Source organism: Mustela nivalis, assembly GCF_964662115.1.
Source record: "Mustela nivalis genome assembly, chromosome: 12".
NCBI lineage: Eukaryota > Metazoa > Chordata > Mammalia > Carnivora > Mustelidae > Mustela > Mustela nivalis.
In genome coordinates, this window is record NC_139031.1 from 12,538,261 (window position 1) to 12,555,160 (window position 16,900).

Genomic DNA, 16,900 nt, shown 5'->3' on the forward strand with positions numbered 1-16,900 from the left:
AATGTTATGAGGAAGTATCATAATGACATAATTTTTTTAGTGTCTGATTTAAAAAAAATGAAATAGGACCGTTGAAATAAAAGTGCTGCAAGTTGTTTTTGATAAAATCAAGGGTAAAAGGGTAAAATCAAAATGGCTAATGGTGCTATTTTGGTCATTTTAGAAGTATGTCCTTACAGTAAAGAAGAGTGCTTCAGACTAGTATAGCTTGATGACATTAACCCTTACAATAGTTTTCATTTACTCTTCTTTTGCCATACCTCTTTAAAAAAATTTTTTTTTACTAACATATAATGTATTATTAGCCCCAGGGGTACAGGTCTGTGAATCGCCAGGTTTACACACTTCACAGCACTCACCATAGCACATACCTTCCCCAAAGTCCATAACCCAACCCCCTCTCCCTACCCCCTCCCCCAACAACCTTCAGTTTGTTTTGTGAGATTAAGAGTCTCTTATGACCAAACCTCTTTTTGATTTATATTTAGTTCTTCAAGGAGACTTTTCTACTTGGAAGAAAAAGGTACAACAATGCTAACAAATCTATCATGCCCACTTGATAGTCTCTACTTTCCATTTTTCATTGTAGAGAAATATTAGTACTCTGATTAATCAAGCAGCCTCACACACAATGCCTTATCTCTAGAGTACCTGGATTCACAGTGACTCTATCAATATGCAGACATTCAGCTTCAGGAGTCAGTAGGACAGCTTTCGATCTCTTTAATCATGGTGAATACTGTAAGGAGGTCACTGGTGACTTCCCTCCACATGGGAAGAAAAAAATGTAGTTCACTCAAAGCTTCTCATGACTTGATGTTTATGTTACTTTGGTGATTAAAACTGTACACCATTAGAGCCCACAATAACTTCCATTATATTCCTTTCCTCTATTTTCCATTCATTTTTCCCCCCTGAATATTCCCTTTTCCTTTAAGATAAAAGTATTTTTAATAATGAATTGGGTTTCCTTAATTTCATTCTGTAATTGGGCCTGACAAAGGGAACTGAGCCCCTCTCTTGTTTTCATGCATATTTTGCACAGCTAACACCTTGGAATATTCTGTTCATGCGAGGCACCTAGTATTTAAAATGTTTTGAATAATTATCTTGAAAATAAAAATTATTAAAGTTTTGATGCTCCAGATGTCTAGAATGCTGTGCCTTGTGCAGGCACTAGCATATGGAAAGTTTTCCATTTCCAGAATGACTGGAAGATGAAAAACACACTTAAAGAAAACGTTTTATTTCTCAACGATGGGGATAAGCTTTTAGACTTCCATTTAGACCCTCTTTAACAGGCCAGATCCTTTAATGAAACGGATACAAAAATCATTCTGATGATTTAGCTGCTCTTAAATACATTTCTATGAAATTCTCCTCGAATGTTTCCACTTTGGGGTTTCAAATCTTATTTTTATGACACATTCGCTGTAATGGAAAAAAACACAAGTGGCATGGGCTTTCCCGTCTTCCTCCCTCTAGGATTTTAACTTCTCCTCCAACACCACCCATGCTCTTCTAGTAAATCCCACATTACAGAACAGGTTTAAGACCGAGAAGAGAATGAAGTAGGAAATCGGAGCCATGGAAACCGCGGAGCCGAGGAAACGTGCGCGCGCGACGGTGAGCAGGAGGGGAAGGAATCCTCCCCTGACGACGGCGCGAGGGCGCTCCTACGATTACGTCACGCACCCCGGGTGACGTCACGGCCGTGACACGGGGGTGACGCCGTTGCCGCGGCGACTTCTAGTCGTCTCCGCCCCCTTCCCCCGCCCCCCGCCTAGCGTCCTTCCCCCAATCCCCTCAGGCTCGGCTGCGCCGGGGGCCGCGGGCCGGTTCCTGAGGTGGCCCAGGAGCCCTCCCGCCGCCGGCGCCGCCCCGGCCGTCCCTCCCCGCCGCCCCCCGCCCTCCGCCTCCCCCCGCCCTCCCCCCTCCCCGCCCAGCAGCGGTCGCTCCGGCCCCGGCTCTCGGTTATAAGATGGCGGCGCTGAGCGGCGGCGGCGGCGGCGGCGCGGAGCAGGGCCAGGCTCTGTTCAACGGGGATATGGAGCCCGAGGCCGGCGCCGGCGCCGCGGCCTCTTCGGCTGCGGACCCTGCCATTCCCGAGGAGGTGAGTGCCGGCGCACCCTACACACCTCCGAGCTCTGGGCTCGGCTGGCTGGTGTTTTTTGGGGGAACGAGGTGGCGGTGGGGGCTCTGGTGCCCTCAGCCACATCCTTCTTTGGGTTCTGCGGGGTGGGAGATGGGCATCCCCGCCTTGTTCCTCTCCGTCATGCAGCTCCTCGCTACGTAAACACACACAGTGGCCCAGGGGGGTTTCCCTGACTCGCACCCCAGCTTGGGGGATTCGGGCAGCATTGGTTGAGCAGGAGGCTATCAGTAGGGGGCGAGACTCAGGGTTGGTCCGAGAAGGTCACGGCTGGCTGAAGGTAGCCAGGCTCTCGTCTCTTCGATGTTTTCATTATTTTGGGGGTGGGGGGTAGGAGAGGGTGGCGGCATCCAGGTGAAAAGATGTAGGTTAGTAGCCGGGGCCGGGACCCCAGCTTGAGTTGCTGTTGTAATTATTATATGGTCACGGGAGTGATGGGGCGCATCATACCCCTCCTCTCTCCCTGATGTCCCCCTTTTCAGGCCGCTGCTCTCCCCTCCACTTTTCCACTTGTTTGGGGGATGTCTCTTCACCTGTTTTACCCAGCGGTTGGTTTTGATTTAATCTTGACTTGTTCAGCCTTAAATCCCACTGTTTCCGTTCTCCTTTTTATCCCGGTGTCAGGCCCCCAGTTCTGTGCTCTGTCGCTGAGTGGTAACCCTCCCCCCAACCCATTCCCATCTGCTGCTCCGCTCTTTTGCCGGTTGTCGGACCTGCCAGCCTTCTAGCCTTAGTTTCTACTTAAAACCATTTTTGCACCTCTCTTACCCTAGTTCTCTTCAGGTCGTCTGGATCATTCTGCTGCTCCCTAACATTGTTATCTGTTATCTTTACAAGTCCGTCTGGACGCTTTGGAGCTCCTTCCTTACTTTCCGAATCCTGAAGCTGTCAGGATTCCATCAGGTTTCATTTGCATTACAGACACTTTCTGGTTAGTCTTCCATTGTGTATTCACACCTCTTTATTTTTTTCCTACCCATTTTTAAATAGATTTGATTGATTTCTTTCTGTTGTCCTCCTTTTTGTCCCAGTTTTTACCTTTCACTTTTCCCGCTTTGGCTTCTCCTTCTCTCGGCCTGTTTTTTGCAATATTCAGCCTCTTACCACTTGGTCAAATTACTTACGTTCGGTTTTTAGGGAAAATTTATTCCATTTAGTATTTGGCGTTGTACTGTATAAAATAACAACTTTATTATACTTTGCAAATTATGAGATACTATTTAGTATAATAACTGTGCTTTGTAATTGATTAGATAACATGAGTTATTCCGTTGACTTTGCTCAAAGTTCTCTTTCCTTCCTTCTGCTTACATTTGGTTTCCCAATTCTCACCGCCTCATTCTTGTCTGTGCAATGCTCCTTTTCCTGCTTCATCATCTTTGGAAATTCATCCTATATGCTTGCTCTAGTTTGTTCACAATAATAATTTTTCAGCCTCTTATACCACTTCCATCTATGCGCATCATGTTCTATATCATCATTTGATTTAAAGTTTTCATATCTTCTTTTTAAAAAATTAACATAATGTATTATTTGCCCCAGGGGTACAGGTCTGTGAATCATCAGGCTTACACGTTTCACAGCACTCACCATAGCACATACCCTCCCCAGTGTCCATAATCCAGCCACCCTATCACTACCCCCAACCCCCCAGCAACCCTCAGTTTGTTTCCTGGGATTAAGAGTCTCTTATGGTTTGTCTCCCTCCTGATCCCATCTTGTTTCATTTTTTCCTTCCGTAATTGCACGACTTTCCACTTAATTTTTAGTTTGCATTTTTGCTTGGATCAGTTTCCTCTAACATCTGTTCATTTTCCCCAACTTCTGGGATTCTAAGGATAGAGCTCTTCCCTTCTTCCATTTCCTAGTTTATTCTCATTTCCTAGTCGCCTGTTACCATTCATTTGGCCTTGTTTCCTGGCTTTTGGTTCTTGACTTGCTGAAGCTTCCTCTTGTCTTCCCCACACCTCCACATTCCTTCTTATTTATAAACAGCTTTGTTCCGTTGACATGGAAATTTATTTTTAGGATACATTGTTTTTAATAGCTAAATACTAGGGGTCACATCTGCTGTCTATTTTTTCCATGAATCGGATATGCCTTTGTCTTACCAGGCACAGGTGCCTCTGGGCTTGCTTTACTCTGTAGTGTATGTGTGGTTTTGTTGAATTGTAACTTTGAAGACTATTACAGAGTAGAAGAATGGATAAATTAATGGGTATGGGTCATGAAATTGTAATTCTCTGATTATAACATTGTTTACATTGAGAACTTTAAGGCTCAGTAGAACAGTTTGCAATGATGTAGAGAAGTCTTTTGTTAAGTACAGTCTCTGCTATCTTATTTGAAAGGGCCAGATTGTTTTTTTGAGTTCTATACTCAAGATTCTGATTCAGTAGGTAAGAGTGCCGTAAGTTTCAGTATTTTGGCACACTTCCTGGGCAGTTCTCATGTATCAATGCTTGAGAACCACTACACTAATGAATTTAAGTTTAAATTTGCCAATCATTGGAAAGCATATTGGTATCTCCTGAAACTACAAAGGATACTCCTAACTAAATTCAATTAGAAGTGTTTTGTACTGCCTCCTCCTCTAAGGTTTTAATGTTTAGTGATGAATAGTTTTCCCTCTATAATTTCTGATAGGAGCTGATAATAAAGGTATTCACATTGGGGAGGAGGGGAATAAATGATTAAAAGTGGATCTTTTTTGAATATAGACATCAGTGTTATGGATGGCAGAAGAAATTCCTCCAAGAAATCATTTAAAATTTGAAGTTGTATTGTTAATCCAGTACAAACTGATATGTACCATGGTCTTTTAATTGAACTATCTTCCTTATGTGTACTTGAAGAGATATAATTGCCAAGTACATGGAAACAAATGAAGTTATACTTGTGTAAAATGACACATTTTATACTAAAGAATTCCCTTGCCTGACAGTAAAATAGTTTTCTGTTTTTGTTTTTAAAGTTTCTCAGAGGGAAATTTCAGCTGCATTAAAATTTCTGTCTATAGAGGGAAAGCACATTCATTGTTGAAAAATTAGAAAGCTATAAGTACAAAAAAAAAAAAAAGAAGAAAAAATCTGTAATCTTGCCACTAGGATATAATTAGTTTAAACATTTTGGTGTGTATCCAAAACTTTTAAAATGTTTGTATAATACAGTATATGTGGTTTTATAATATTTTTAAACTTAATACAGCAAAATATTTTACATTTCATTTTTTAAAACTAATCATTTTTCTTGGATATTAGAGTTTTTTTAACTGCTTGTTATCAAACATTTTGAACATAGAATGTAGATTTTAGTTTTTAAATTGTTTTGGGAAGTGAACAGATTTCATGTCCTGTATTTCTATTACTTTGTAGATGTCAAAATAGAATATTCTGGTAAATGATAGGAGCTTATTAGATATTTATGAAATGAATGTGCTTACACTTTGGGCATTAAACCTTTACTTCTGACCATTTATATTTACCCAATGTTTCTTTCCATGATCATATGGTATAATATGGGATAGCATGACTATATGATATAATAAATACATTTATTTTTTAAAATGTGTTCTACCAGAGTGTGATATTTATTAACTATTCTTCTGCTGTGTTTCTGTAGAAGGAGCTTCTTGTAGTTGTATTACAATTAAAATTAACATTGTTTTCAAGATCTCTTATCACCAGCCTTAGTTAAGTTGTGTAATTATAATCATTGACTAAGCAGTATTCTGGGATGGGATCTTCTTTATCTTGTGGTCCAGGGTATTAAAACTCATCTTTATTAGCCGTGTGAAACCAGGTTGGATTACCTCATACTCCTAAAAGGGGGTAGTCCCGTTAGCATACTGTGTGCTTGTGTAGTTCTGGTTTTGCTGTTAATACTTTGTCTAGGTATTTTTGAAGGTGGAAAGAACATACCTGTTAAGCATAACTATAAAAGAGCTATTTGTCTTTAGCATTTCTGGTTGTCTCTTTGTGTACTCTTTCTCTTTCCTTCGCTTCTTTAGGCTTCTACTCCTTTTATTTAGAAAACTATCTGATATCAGTCACTTACACATGTTGACTGTTAAAGGAATCATTTATCAGTAAACAGATAAGAAAGGAATGTTGGTACTGGATGCTCAGATCTTTGAATGTAGTAAACCTAAGAGCAAACTTGATTTAATCTTGTTTGGATAATAGGCCAGAAAAATTATATTTGGATAACAGGCCAGAGAAGTTTGACTTTTCTCAATTCTCTGTCCTTTGCTTTCCTGATAAGGATGAATAGGAAGCTGTTGTAACAATTGTTAACCTATGTTCTGTGAATGGTGGGGAGGAGAGGAAAGGAGCAGGCTGCAGTGTTATTTTTTATTTTTATTTTATTTAACATTTTCTTAAGACCTCATGCTTACCTGTTGAAGAATGAGGCAGATGCTTAGCTTTCTTCCTTTTTCCTTTCCCCCAGTAATAAAGTTGTCGTCTCCTTTAGAATTGAAAATACATTTTGTTTTCTTTTTTTTTTTTAATTTTATTTATTTCTTTGACAGAGACAGATCACAAGTAGGCAGAGAGGCAGGCAGAGAGAGGAGGAAGCAGGCTCCCTGCTGAGCAGAGAGCCCGATGCGGGACTCGATCCCAGGACCCTGAGATCATAACCTGAGCCGAAGACAGAGGCTTTAACCCACTGAGCCACCTAGGCGCCCTACATTTTGTTTTCTTAGACACCTTGATATTATTAATTTAGCTGCGTACTTAATGAAGATTTTGTATCACAATCCTCTTGTTTTAGGAAATGTAGTATGTTGCTATGCTTCCCATATTTCCTCTTCAAATTGTCATTACAGTAAGCCTTTATTATCAGTAATTCTTACTTGATTTTGTCTAACTCAGAAGTTGATTTGAGTTTTCTACTCATTCTCTGTTTTACCCACATTGGTTATTCTGTGAGGTCAGGATCAGCAATAGTTAGAGAACTGAGTTCAAAATAGGTGAGCCTGTATAGGAGCTTTTCTGTTTTTTAAAGGCAAACAGTGCTTTTTTTTTTTTTCTTAATAAAATTTTTTATTTTTTATAAACATATATTTTTATCCCCAGGGGTACAGGTCTGTGAATCACCAGGTTTACACACTTCACAGCACTCACCAAAGCACATACCCTCCCCAATGTCCATAATCCCACCCCCTTCTCCCAAACCCCCTCCCCCCAGCAACCCTCAGTTTGTTTTGTGAGATTAAGAGTCACTTATGGTTTGTCTCCCTCCCAATCCCATCTTGTTTCATTTATTCTTCTCCTACCCACTTAAGCCCCCATGTTGCATCACCACTTCCTCATATCAGGGAGATCATATGATAGTTGTCTTTCTCTGCACCACTTATTTCGCTAAGCATGATATGCTCTAGTTCCATCCATGTTGTCGCAAATGGCAAGATTTCATTTCTTTTGATGGCTGCATAGTATTCCATTGTGTATATATACCACATCATCTTGATCCATTCATCTGTTGATGGACATCTAGGTTCTTTCCATAGTTTGGCTATTGTGGACATTGCTGCTATAAACATTCGGGTGCACGTGCCCCTTTGTATCACTACGTTTGTATCTTTAGGGTAAATACCCAATAGTGCAATTGCTGGGTCATAGGGCAGTTCTATTTTCAACATTTTGAGGAACCTCCATGCTGTTTTCCAGAGTGGCTGCACCAGCTTGCATTGCCACCAACAGTGTAGGAGGGTTCCCCTTTCTCCGCATCCTCGCCAGCATCTGTCATTTCCTGACTTGTTGATTTTAGCCATTCTGACTGGTGTGAGGTGATATCTCATTGTGGTTTTGATTTGTATTTCCCTGATGCCGAGTGATATGGAGCACTTTTTCATGTGTCTGTTGGCCATCTGGATGTCTTCTTTGCAGAAATGTCTGTTCATGTCCTCTGCCCATTTCTTGATTGGATTATTTGTTCTTTGGGTGTTGAGTTTGCTAAGTTCTTTATAGATTCTGGACACTAGTCCTTTATCTGATATGTAGTTTGCAAATATCTTCTCCCAGTCTGTCAGTTGTCTTTTGATTTTGTTAACTGTTTCCTTTGCTGTGCAAAAGCTTTTGATCTTGATGAAATCCCAATAGTTCATTTTTGCCCTTGCTTCCCTTGCCTTTTGCGTTGTTCCTAGGAAGATGCAAACAGTGCTTTTATAGTCATAATGTTATAGATAATGTAAGAATCAAAAAGATAGTCTCATTTGTTCCATTCCTTTGTTAAATATTTGCTGGAGGCATTGACGTACTCTGGGAGGTAGTCTTTATTTTTTAGTTTCTTTTGGCTACCAACCTACTTTACTATCACACATAATTAGCATGGTAGAAGAAACGCTTAATACAGCCTACACCCTAACATTAAGCAATTATTTTTTCTACCCTCTACCCTCTGAGATTATTTTGGTTTCCATGTTTTCTCTTGGGCTTAAAAAACTATTAGTCTTGTTTCTTCTCATATCAAGACTATGCATATAGAGGGAAATGAATGCCCAGTAACATTACATTCCTTTCTGGGTCTTGGGAATATCCTTGATACAGAATAGAAAAATTGCTCTGAACTCAATTAACTTTGTCTTCTGGAAGCTCTGTAACGTCAAATGAAACATCATTTTCATTCTTGTAATATGGCTGTAGTTATTGACAGCACTTTTGGGACAAATGTTCCATAGGATGGTAGTTTTTACAGGGTAATATACCACTGTGAGAAATTCAGGTTTTAAGTTCCTCTAATACGTGCATAGGAGAAATAGATTTTGTCTGTACTGAACATTTTTTTATCTTTACCTTTTGCAACAGTATCTGGCACGTAGGTACTCAGATTTGTAGTGAAAGAAATAGTGAATGGAACCTTAATACATATGATGCATTCTATTTTTTTGTACTTTGCAGTTCTTTTTTTCTTTCTTTCTTTTTTTTTTTTTTTAAGATTTTGTTTATTTATTTGACAGAGATCACAAGTAGGCAGAGAGGCAGGCAGAGAGAAAGAGGGGCTCCCCGCTGAGCAGAGAGCCTGATGTGGGACTCAATCCCAGGACCCTGGGATCATGACCTGAGCCAAAAGCAGTGGCCCAACCAACGGAGCCAACTGGGCACCCTGCAGTTCTCTTTTTCTATGCTACTTATAAGTCAGTTTACTAGATTGACAACCAGTTGGTTCCAAAGGGCATTTTTAAAACACTGTTTTTGGGTTTCAAAGGCCTTCTTCAGAGGTTAACTGAAGGCTATGTTCAGTCCCCCTACATCTTAACTCTTGAAGTTCTTCATTTTTCTGCTTTACATATTGCTCTCCTTGAAAAAAAAAAGTGTTTTATGGCTGTAGAGATTTTAGAGCTTCTGTGTATGAAGAGAGATGTGCACTGGCATGAATCTTCTCAGTTGTAATGATCTGTGTGGGAAATTTCAACAACATGTACCTTAACAGTGTTCAGCAAACATTTTTTTGGTAAAGGGTCAAATAGTAAAACTTTATGCACTATGGGCCTAACTGCTTTGTCGCTGTCAAAATAACAGACTCAACAATGGCATTATAGCACAAAACCAGCTAGACTGTGTAAGCAAGTGAGCATGACTGTTCCAATAAAACTGATGGACACTGAAATTTGAATTTCATATAATTTTCACGTGTTGTGAGTACTCTTGATTTTTTTTCAACCATTTCATGGGCTAGTACTAAAATAAATGATGGCGCAGATTTAGTTCATGGGCCAAGGTTTTCAGACTCCTGGTCTGGGGAGACTGAATTATATTAGAGGTTTTGAAATTAAGGTTAGAGGTATATAGAAAGTTCATAATTGCTTTTTGAGAAAAATCAGGTTGATTTGGTTTTAATTTACATATATCATAATGTACCATTCCAACTGTACAGTTTGATGAGTTTTGACAAATGTAAATGATCCTGCAACTCCTGCCGCAATCCAGACACAGAACATTTTCATCATCTCAAATATTCCTAGTTCCTCCGCATTCTGTCCCCTTCCCTGACCCTCAATTCCTGGCAGACACTGGTCTGATCTCTAGTTTTACCTTTCCCAGAAAGTTATGTGAATGAAGTCATGCAAGTACGGGGTTTATGTATTTGGCTTCTTTCATTTAGTTTGATGTTTTTGAGATTCACCCATGTTGTATGTATCACCAATTAGTTTCTGCTTATTGTTTAGTAATATTTTGTTGTATGGATGTGTTCCCATTTATTTATACATTTACCTGTTGATGAGTAGTAGGGTGGTTTTTACTTCTCAGCAATTATAATAAAGATTGCTATAAACACCTGGGTTCAGGGTTTTGTTCAGAGTTCAGGATATTTGTTTCCATTTCTCTTGAGTAAGAACGTAGAAGCAGGGTTGATTGATAGATTGTATGGTAAGTTTATATTTAACTTTATAAGAAACTGCCAATCCAATTTTTAAAAATGGGCAGAGGATATGGACAGACATATCTACAGAAGACGTAGAGATGGCCAACAGACACATGAAAAGATGCTCAACATCACTCATCAGGGAAATGCAAATCAAAATCACAGTGAGATACATCACACGACACCTGTCAGAATGGCTAAAATCAAAACTCAAGAAACAATAAGTGTTGGTGAGGATATGGAGAAAAAGGAACCCTCATGCTCTGTGGAAATGCAAACTGGTACAGATGCTTGTGGAAGACAGTATGGAGATTTCTCACAAAAATAAAAATAGAACTGTCCTGTGATTCAGTAATCACACTCCTGGGTATTTACCCAAATAGTACAGAAACACCAATTTGAAGAGATATATGCACCCCTGTGCTTATTGCAGGATTATTTACAGTAACCAAGCTATGGGAGCACCACAAGTGTCCATCGACTGATGAATGATAAATAAGTGGTGTGTGTGTATGTGTGTGTTTATATAGCACATGGGAATAGTATTAATCCTAAGGAAGAATGAAATCTTGCCATTTGCAACAGCACACATGGATCTATAATGCCAAGTAAGTCCGAGAAAGACAAATAACTGTATGATTTCACTCATATGTGGAATTTAAGAAACAAAACAAATGAACAAAGAAAATAAAGGCAAGCCAAAAAAATACCAGACACTTTTCCCCCCTAAGATTTTATTTATTTATTTGTGAGAGAAAGTGCACAAGAGCATGCTTATGGGCAGAGGGAGAAGCAGACTCCCTGCTGAGGAGGGAGCTGATATGAGGCTTGATCCTGGGGCTCTAGGATCATGACCTGAGCCAAAGGCAGATACTTAACCAACTGAGCCATGCAGGCACCCCCCAAAGCGGACTCTTAACAATAGATAACAAACATGGTTACCAGCGGGGAGTTGGTACTGATACCAACTCTTGATGAGCACTGGGTAATAAATTTTGAAACTGTTGAATCACTATATTGTGCATTTGAAACTAATATAACAAGGTATGTTAACTACACTGGAATTAAAGAAAGAAAATGCCAAAGTAGGACCATTTTGTATTGTCGCCCATAGTGAATGAGTGTTGCAGTTACTCCGTATCTTTGTCAGGATTTGATATTGTCATTGTTCTTAGTTTTAGCCATTCAAGTAGGTATGTAATCGCTGTTCATTGTGGTCTTGATTTGTATTTTTCTAATACCTAATGTTGGACATCTGTTTATGTGCTTACTTACTATCCACATGTTTTCTTAGGTTAAGTCTCCCATTTAAATCTTTTTATTCAATATTTATCTTCTCGTGGAGTTGTAAGAGCACTATATTTATATTCTGGATATAAGTCCTGTATATCAGTATGTGTTTTGCACGTGCTTCCCTGTCTGTGGTTTGTCTTTTTCATTTTCCTAATGACCTTGTCCATTTTATCATTTTTTTCTTTTATGTTTCCTGCTTTTTGTGTCCTATTCAGTAAATCTTTATCTAACTTAAGATCATAAAATGTTTTCCCTTGTTTTTGTTCTAGAAATGTTGTAGTTTTAGCTGTTACATTCAGGTCTGTGATCCATTTGGAGTTAATTTTTATATATGTTGTGAGGTAAAGGTTAAAGTTTCTTCATTCTTTTTCATATGGGTGTCCGGTTGTTTCATAGGTGTTGAAGAAACTTTTTTCTTTGGGCTACCTTGGCACCTTTATTGAAATCAGTTGATTATACTTGTAGTCTCTTTTATTGATCTCTATGTCTCTTCTTTGGCCAGTACCACATTATCTTGATTACTGTAGCTTTATAGTTAATTCTTAAAATTAGGTAGATCCAATTCTTAGGTTTTTTAGAACTTTAAAATTTGATTTTTTAAATTTCTTGTGTTAACTATACTTTTGGAAGGAAAGGGACCATAATTTTCTTACTCTCAGAGGTGTTTTCTACCCCAGGATTCACTACTATATATAAATAGTACACTCCTATCTTGAATTATTTGGTGGGGAGGTTCATGAAAAATGGCAGGTAAAGAAAACCTATTACATCCAAAATTAATTTCTCTATAAGAAATGAAGGGGATGTTTCAGTAGGTTGCACAAAAATGTCAATATTGTTCTTTTTACCATATTGCAAAATTTTTTTTTTATTTAAAAAGAAATTTTTAAAAGATTTTATTTATTTGACAGAGAGACACAGTGAGAGAGGGAATAGAAGCTGGGGGAGTGGGAGAGGGAAAACCAGACCTTCCGCAGAGCAGGGAGCCTGATGCGGGGCTTGATCCCAGAACCCTGGGATGATGACCCACGCCAAAGGCAGACGCCTAATGACTGAGCCACCCAAGCGCCCCCATATTACAAAAATATTAACTAATGAAAATATATACAGGTGAAAGTCACTATATTAAGATGTTTACTCACCAAAGAAGTCACTGAAAGAAGTCACTGTCAGTTGGTGGAATATACTAGTTAATAGTGTTATTCTCCATCTTCATTTTAAGAGTTCTTTCCTTTGAAACCCGTGTCATGTTCTGTGATCTTCCAGAATTAGCACCTTTATTAATCTTAGAGTCATTGTTATTAAATTATTTTTACTAAGGACAATGCATATGGTAGTTGTTGGTCATATTTCTACCTTTTTTCATTGGGGGGCGCATAGGATCCTTCATCTTTTTTTTTGTTGTTGTTACACTGGTGAAAGCTTTTTATGGCTTAGCTTAAGGGGAGCCCCTACAGTACAAAATATTTCTGGTCATGCTTTTCATTTAGGTATTAAAAAGCAAAAAAATCAGCAAATGTGTTCATAAGTCATAAATATCTGACTAGTACAGGGCGATGTGACAGTTGGTAAGGTAGATACCATCTAGACTTTTGTTCATGTTCATGCAAGGAGTGTTATTCCAGTTGTATTTGATTATCTTGCAAATTTTGAAACTGCCCTTCCAGGGAGAGAGAAACTCAGTATTTTGGCAGACCACTTTCAACTGTTTTCCAAAATTAGTGGTTTTTAGGGTTTTTTGTTGTTGTTTTGTGTTCTTTTAATGCTTTTTCTAGGGTGCCTGGGTGGCTCAGTTGGTTAAGTGTCCCACTCCTGATTTGGGCTCCGGTCATGATCTCAGGGTCCTCAGATGGAGGCCCCTGTGGGGTTCACACTCATTGGAGAGTCTGCTTTTCTCCTTCAGCCCCCCACCTCACCCCACACTGTCTGGCACTTGTGCATACTCTCTCAAATAAATCAATAAATTTTTTTTTTTTAAGATTTTATTTATTTACTTGACAGAGAAAGATCACAAGTAGGCAGAGAGGCAGGCAGAGGGAGAAGGGATGCAGGCTCTCTGCTTGGCAGAGGCTTGATCCCAGGACCCTGAGACCATGACCTGAGCCGAAGGCAGAGGCTTAACCCACTGAGCCACCCAGCTGCTCCTAAATCAATAAAATCTTAAAAATATATTTTTTAAAGATTTTATTGATTTATTTGACAGAGAGAGATATCACAAGTAGGAAAAGAGGCAGGCAGAGAGAGAGAGGAGGAAGCAGGCTCCCTGCCTGATGCCGGGCTGGATCCCAGGAATCTGGGATCATTACCTGAGCCAAAGGCAGAGGCTTTAACCCATTGAGCCACCCAGGCGCCCCAATCTTTAAAAAAATATTTGAAATGCTTTTCCTTATTGTAAAAGATACTTTGTGTTTAAATTGAGAAATACTCTATTCTTACATTTTTTTCTTGTAGTAAATATATAGCTGTTAAATAAATAAAAAATGACTTTTTAGAACAGCTCAAATTAATTGAAATTTTAAGATGCTTTAAATTAGTCACTTTGAGTATTTTGAAGCAATTTAAAATACTGCTTGGGTGTGATCCTCTATTGCTGTAGGATTTTTAAACTGTAGTTTCTACATTATAATATTGGGAAAATAAATTTCTGTTTGGTCTTATAGATGGAGTTTTTGAGACAGAGTGAGTGTGAGCAGGGTGGAGGGACAGAGGGAGAGAGAGTCTTAAGCAGACTGCATGCCGAGCATGGAGCTAGACATGGAGCCTGATGCGGGGCTCCACATGGGGCTCAAGATGGGGCTTGATTTCAGGACTCTGAGATCATGACCTGAGCTGAAATCAGGAGTGGGTGGCTTAACTGACTGAGCCACCCAGGTGCCTCTAGATGGAATTTTGAGACTAAAAGAGGATTAATAGCTCCAACAGTAACATTATAAATAGTTCTTTGAATCTGTATGTTTTATATTGTCAGCCTGGGTCTAATAGCTTTTCCTCTGTTTTAAAGTTTATATTTTCTACTTAGAAATCTTTGTGTAACTTAGAGGAGTAGAAACAATTACTAATTTAAGAGTCTTATGTAGGTATTATATTTTAGAGTTCTTAGCATAATTTCTGGTAATGTTATATGGAGGCTATTTAATTCCCATTCATTATGAAAGTGTCTTATCTTCTGTAAATTATATAACTTTCTTTACTATAAAAAGGTAAAGTACTGTTGTTATTCCTAAATAGCTCAAAATTGGTTTCTTACACGATTGTATTTCCATGGGTGTGGTATCAGAACTTCAGATAGGGAGGAGATAACAATTCAGTGTAGTTGTTACATTTTTGTTGTACAACCACTGACAGTGTTCATTTCCCCTTAGTTTTTACATGCTTCTAACATTTGAAATATTCCACCTATATCTTCCTGCAGGTGTCTTCTTATATTAACATTAAATTATATAATCTTAAATTGTTTCATTATGCATGAAAATTTAGCGTAGTTTAATCTTTTAGTAACTCTATTACAGAGGATTTTTCTGCTGTTGAATTTGACACTTAAGTTTCTATATGTATTTATGAAGGAAGGGCGCTTGGGTGGCTCAGTCAGTTAAGCCACCCGCTCTTGATTTCAGCTCAGGTCATAGGATCAAGCCCTGGGTTGGCTTGGTAGAGCCTGCTTGGGGTTCTCTCTTCTCCTGCCCCTCCCCTACCTTTCCTGCAAGTGCACTCTCTCTCTCTCAAAGAAAAAAAAAGAAGGAGATTTTTGGTTACTGGTTATCATGGGTGGGTCTTTGAAAGAACAGTTTAAATAGTTATAGCAACTTTTCTGTGTCATAGCCTTTCATACACTGCTTGATTTTCGCTCTGCCTCCCCTATGGAGTGGTATGAGAATAAAAAGAGATGGTGAACATGTAAAAGCTTTCACAAAATTATAGTAGGGTTATTTTTCTGTTTTCAAGACAAAAAATATATTAAAATTTTTCTTTCAGAAGTCTTTGTGGCATTTTTTAGAATGTTCAGTGACAGCCCATGGCTCTACTTGTTACAAACTTTTGGTGGTTCTTAATATAAGATTATTGATAGGACTGTTTAAATGTTGATTGTTTGATAGAACTGTTGACTGTTGATTTAAACCACTACTAAGTTAAAGAAACAAAGTGCCAACATATTGATACTTTTACTAAGCATTTCATAGGAAAGAGGCATAATGTATTAATATGATAGTACGGAGACTGTCTTTAAAGTCTGTAAAGTCTCATGACTTTATAGGAAAAATATAAGTGTTACGACTTACGTTAGACTTTGGTATTTTTAAAGCTATGACCCACCATTTTCCTTCTCATCCTTCCAAAACTGTATTGATGACTTTTGTATTAAGTCATTTCATAGGCCAGTAGGTATTCAAGTATTCAATAAATATTTGAGTGCCTACAGTATACTAGGTAGTACTCTAGGTGTTTAGGAGTACATTTGAATGATCTCTACCCTTATCTAGGTTATATGCTGGTGGAGGTGTGTGTATGTAGTGGGGGAGGGGCAGACACACACAAAAAGAAAATTATAAAGTATGTTTGAAAGTAATAAGCACTATGGAAAAATAAAACAGGACAAGGTTTGCAATTTAAAATAGGGAGATAAGGGTAGGGTTTTAGTTGAGAAGGTTAATACAAGTAAAGATTTTAGAAGGTAAAGGAAAAGCATTTCAGACAGAAGAACCAAACTCAACAGTTCTGAGTCAGGAATGTGCCTTGTCTATTAGGGAAACAGCAAGGAGGTCAAAGTTGCTGCAGTAGCTTAAAGAAAGGACGCAAGTTGTAGGAGGTGAAATCTAAGTGGTGTTGGAGTAGGAGGGAGAACAGAAGCATGACCAAAGGCCTTTGACTTTTGCTTTAAGTGAAATGGGTAGCCTTTCAAAGTTTGAGCAGTCAGAACAGAGTTACAGGAGTTAGTTATGAACAGAAATGTTCCAGTGGCTATATAGAGAACAGACTGTAAGTGGACAAGGGTAGATGTAGGGGAACTAGGAAGGAAGCCTTTGGAATTACCTAGAAAGTGGTTTAGACCACATTGGAAGCAGTAGAAGGATTGAGAAACGATTCTGGATG

The 16,900-nt window shown here is 38.8% G+C and overlaps 1 protein-coding gene across 5 annotated transcripts in view; it reads left to right on the forward strand.

The window, feature by feature from the left end:
• The first annotated feature begins 1,777 nt into the window (after positions 1 to 1,777).
• The window catches only part of BRAF (B-Raf proto-oncogene, serine/threonine kinase), a 185,489-nt gene continuing 170,366 nt past the window's right edge, over positions 1,778 to 16,900 (forward strand). For 2 of the 5 annotated variants that reach the window (XM_082693894.1, XM_082693892.1), the window contains exon 1: positions 1,779 to 2,113. Coding sequence is in view for 3 of the 5 variants with exons in the window: in XM_082693892.1 (XP_082550018.1) it covers positions 1,982 to 2,113 (132 nt within the window). In the remaining 2 variants the exon portion in view is untranslated. Of the gene's footprint in view, positions 2,114 to 16,900 lie in introns of all 5 variants that reach the window. The other 3 variants (XM_082693895.1, XM_082693893.1, XM_082693896.1) reach the window with 2 other exon arrangements.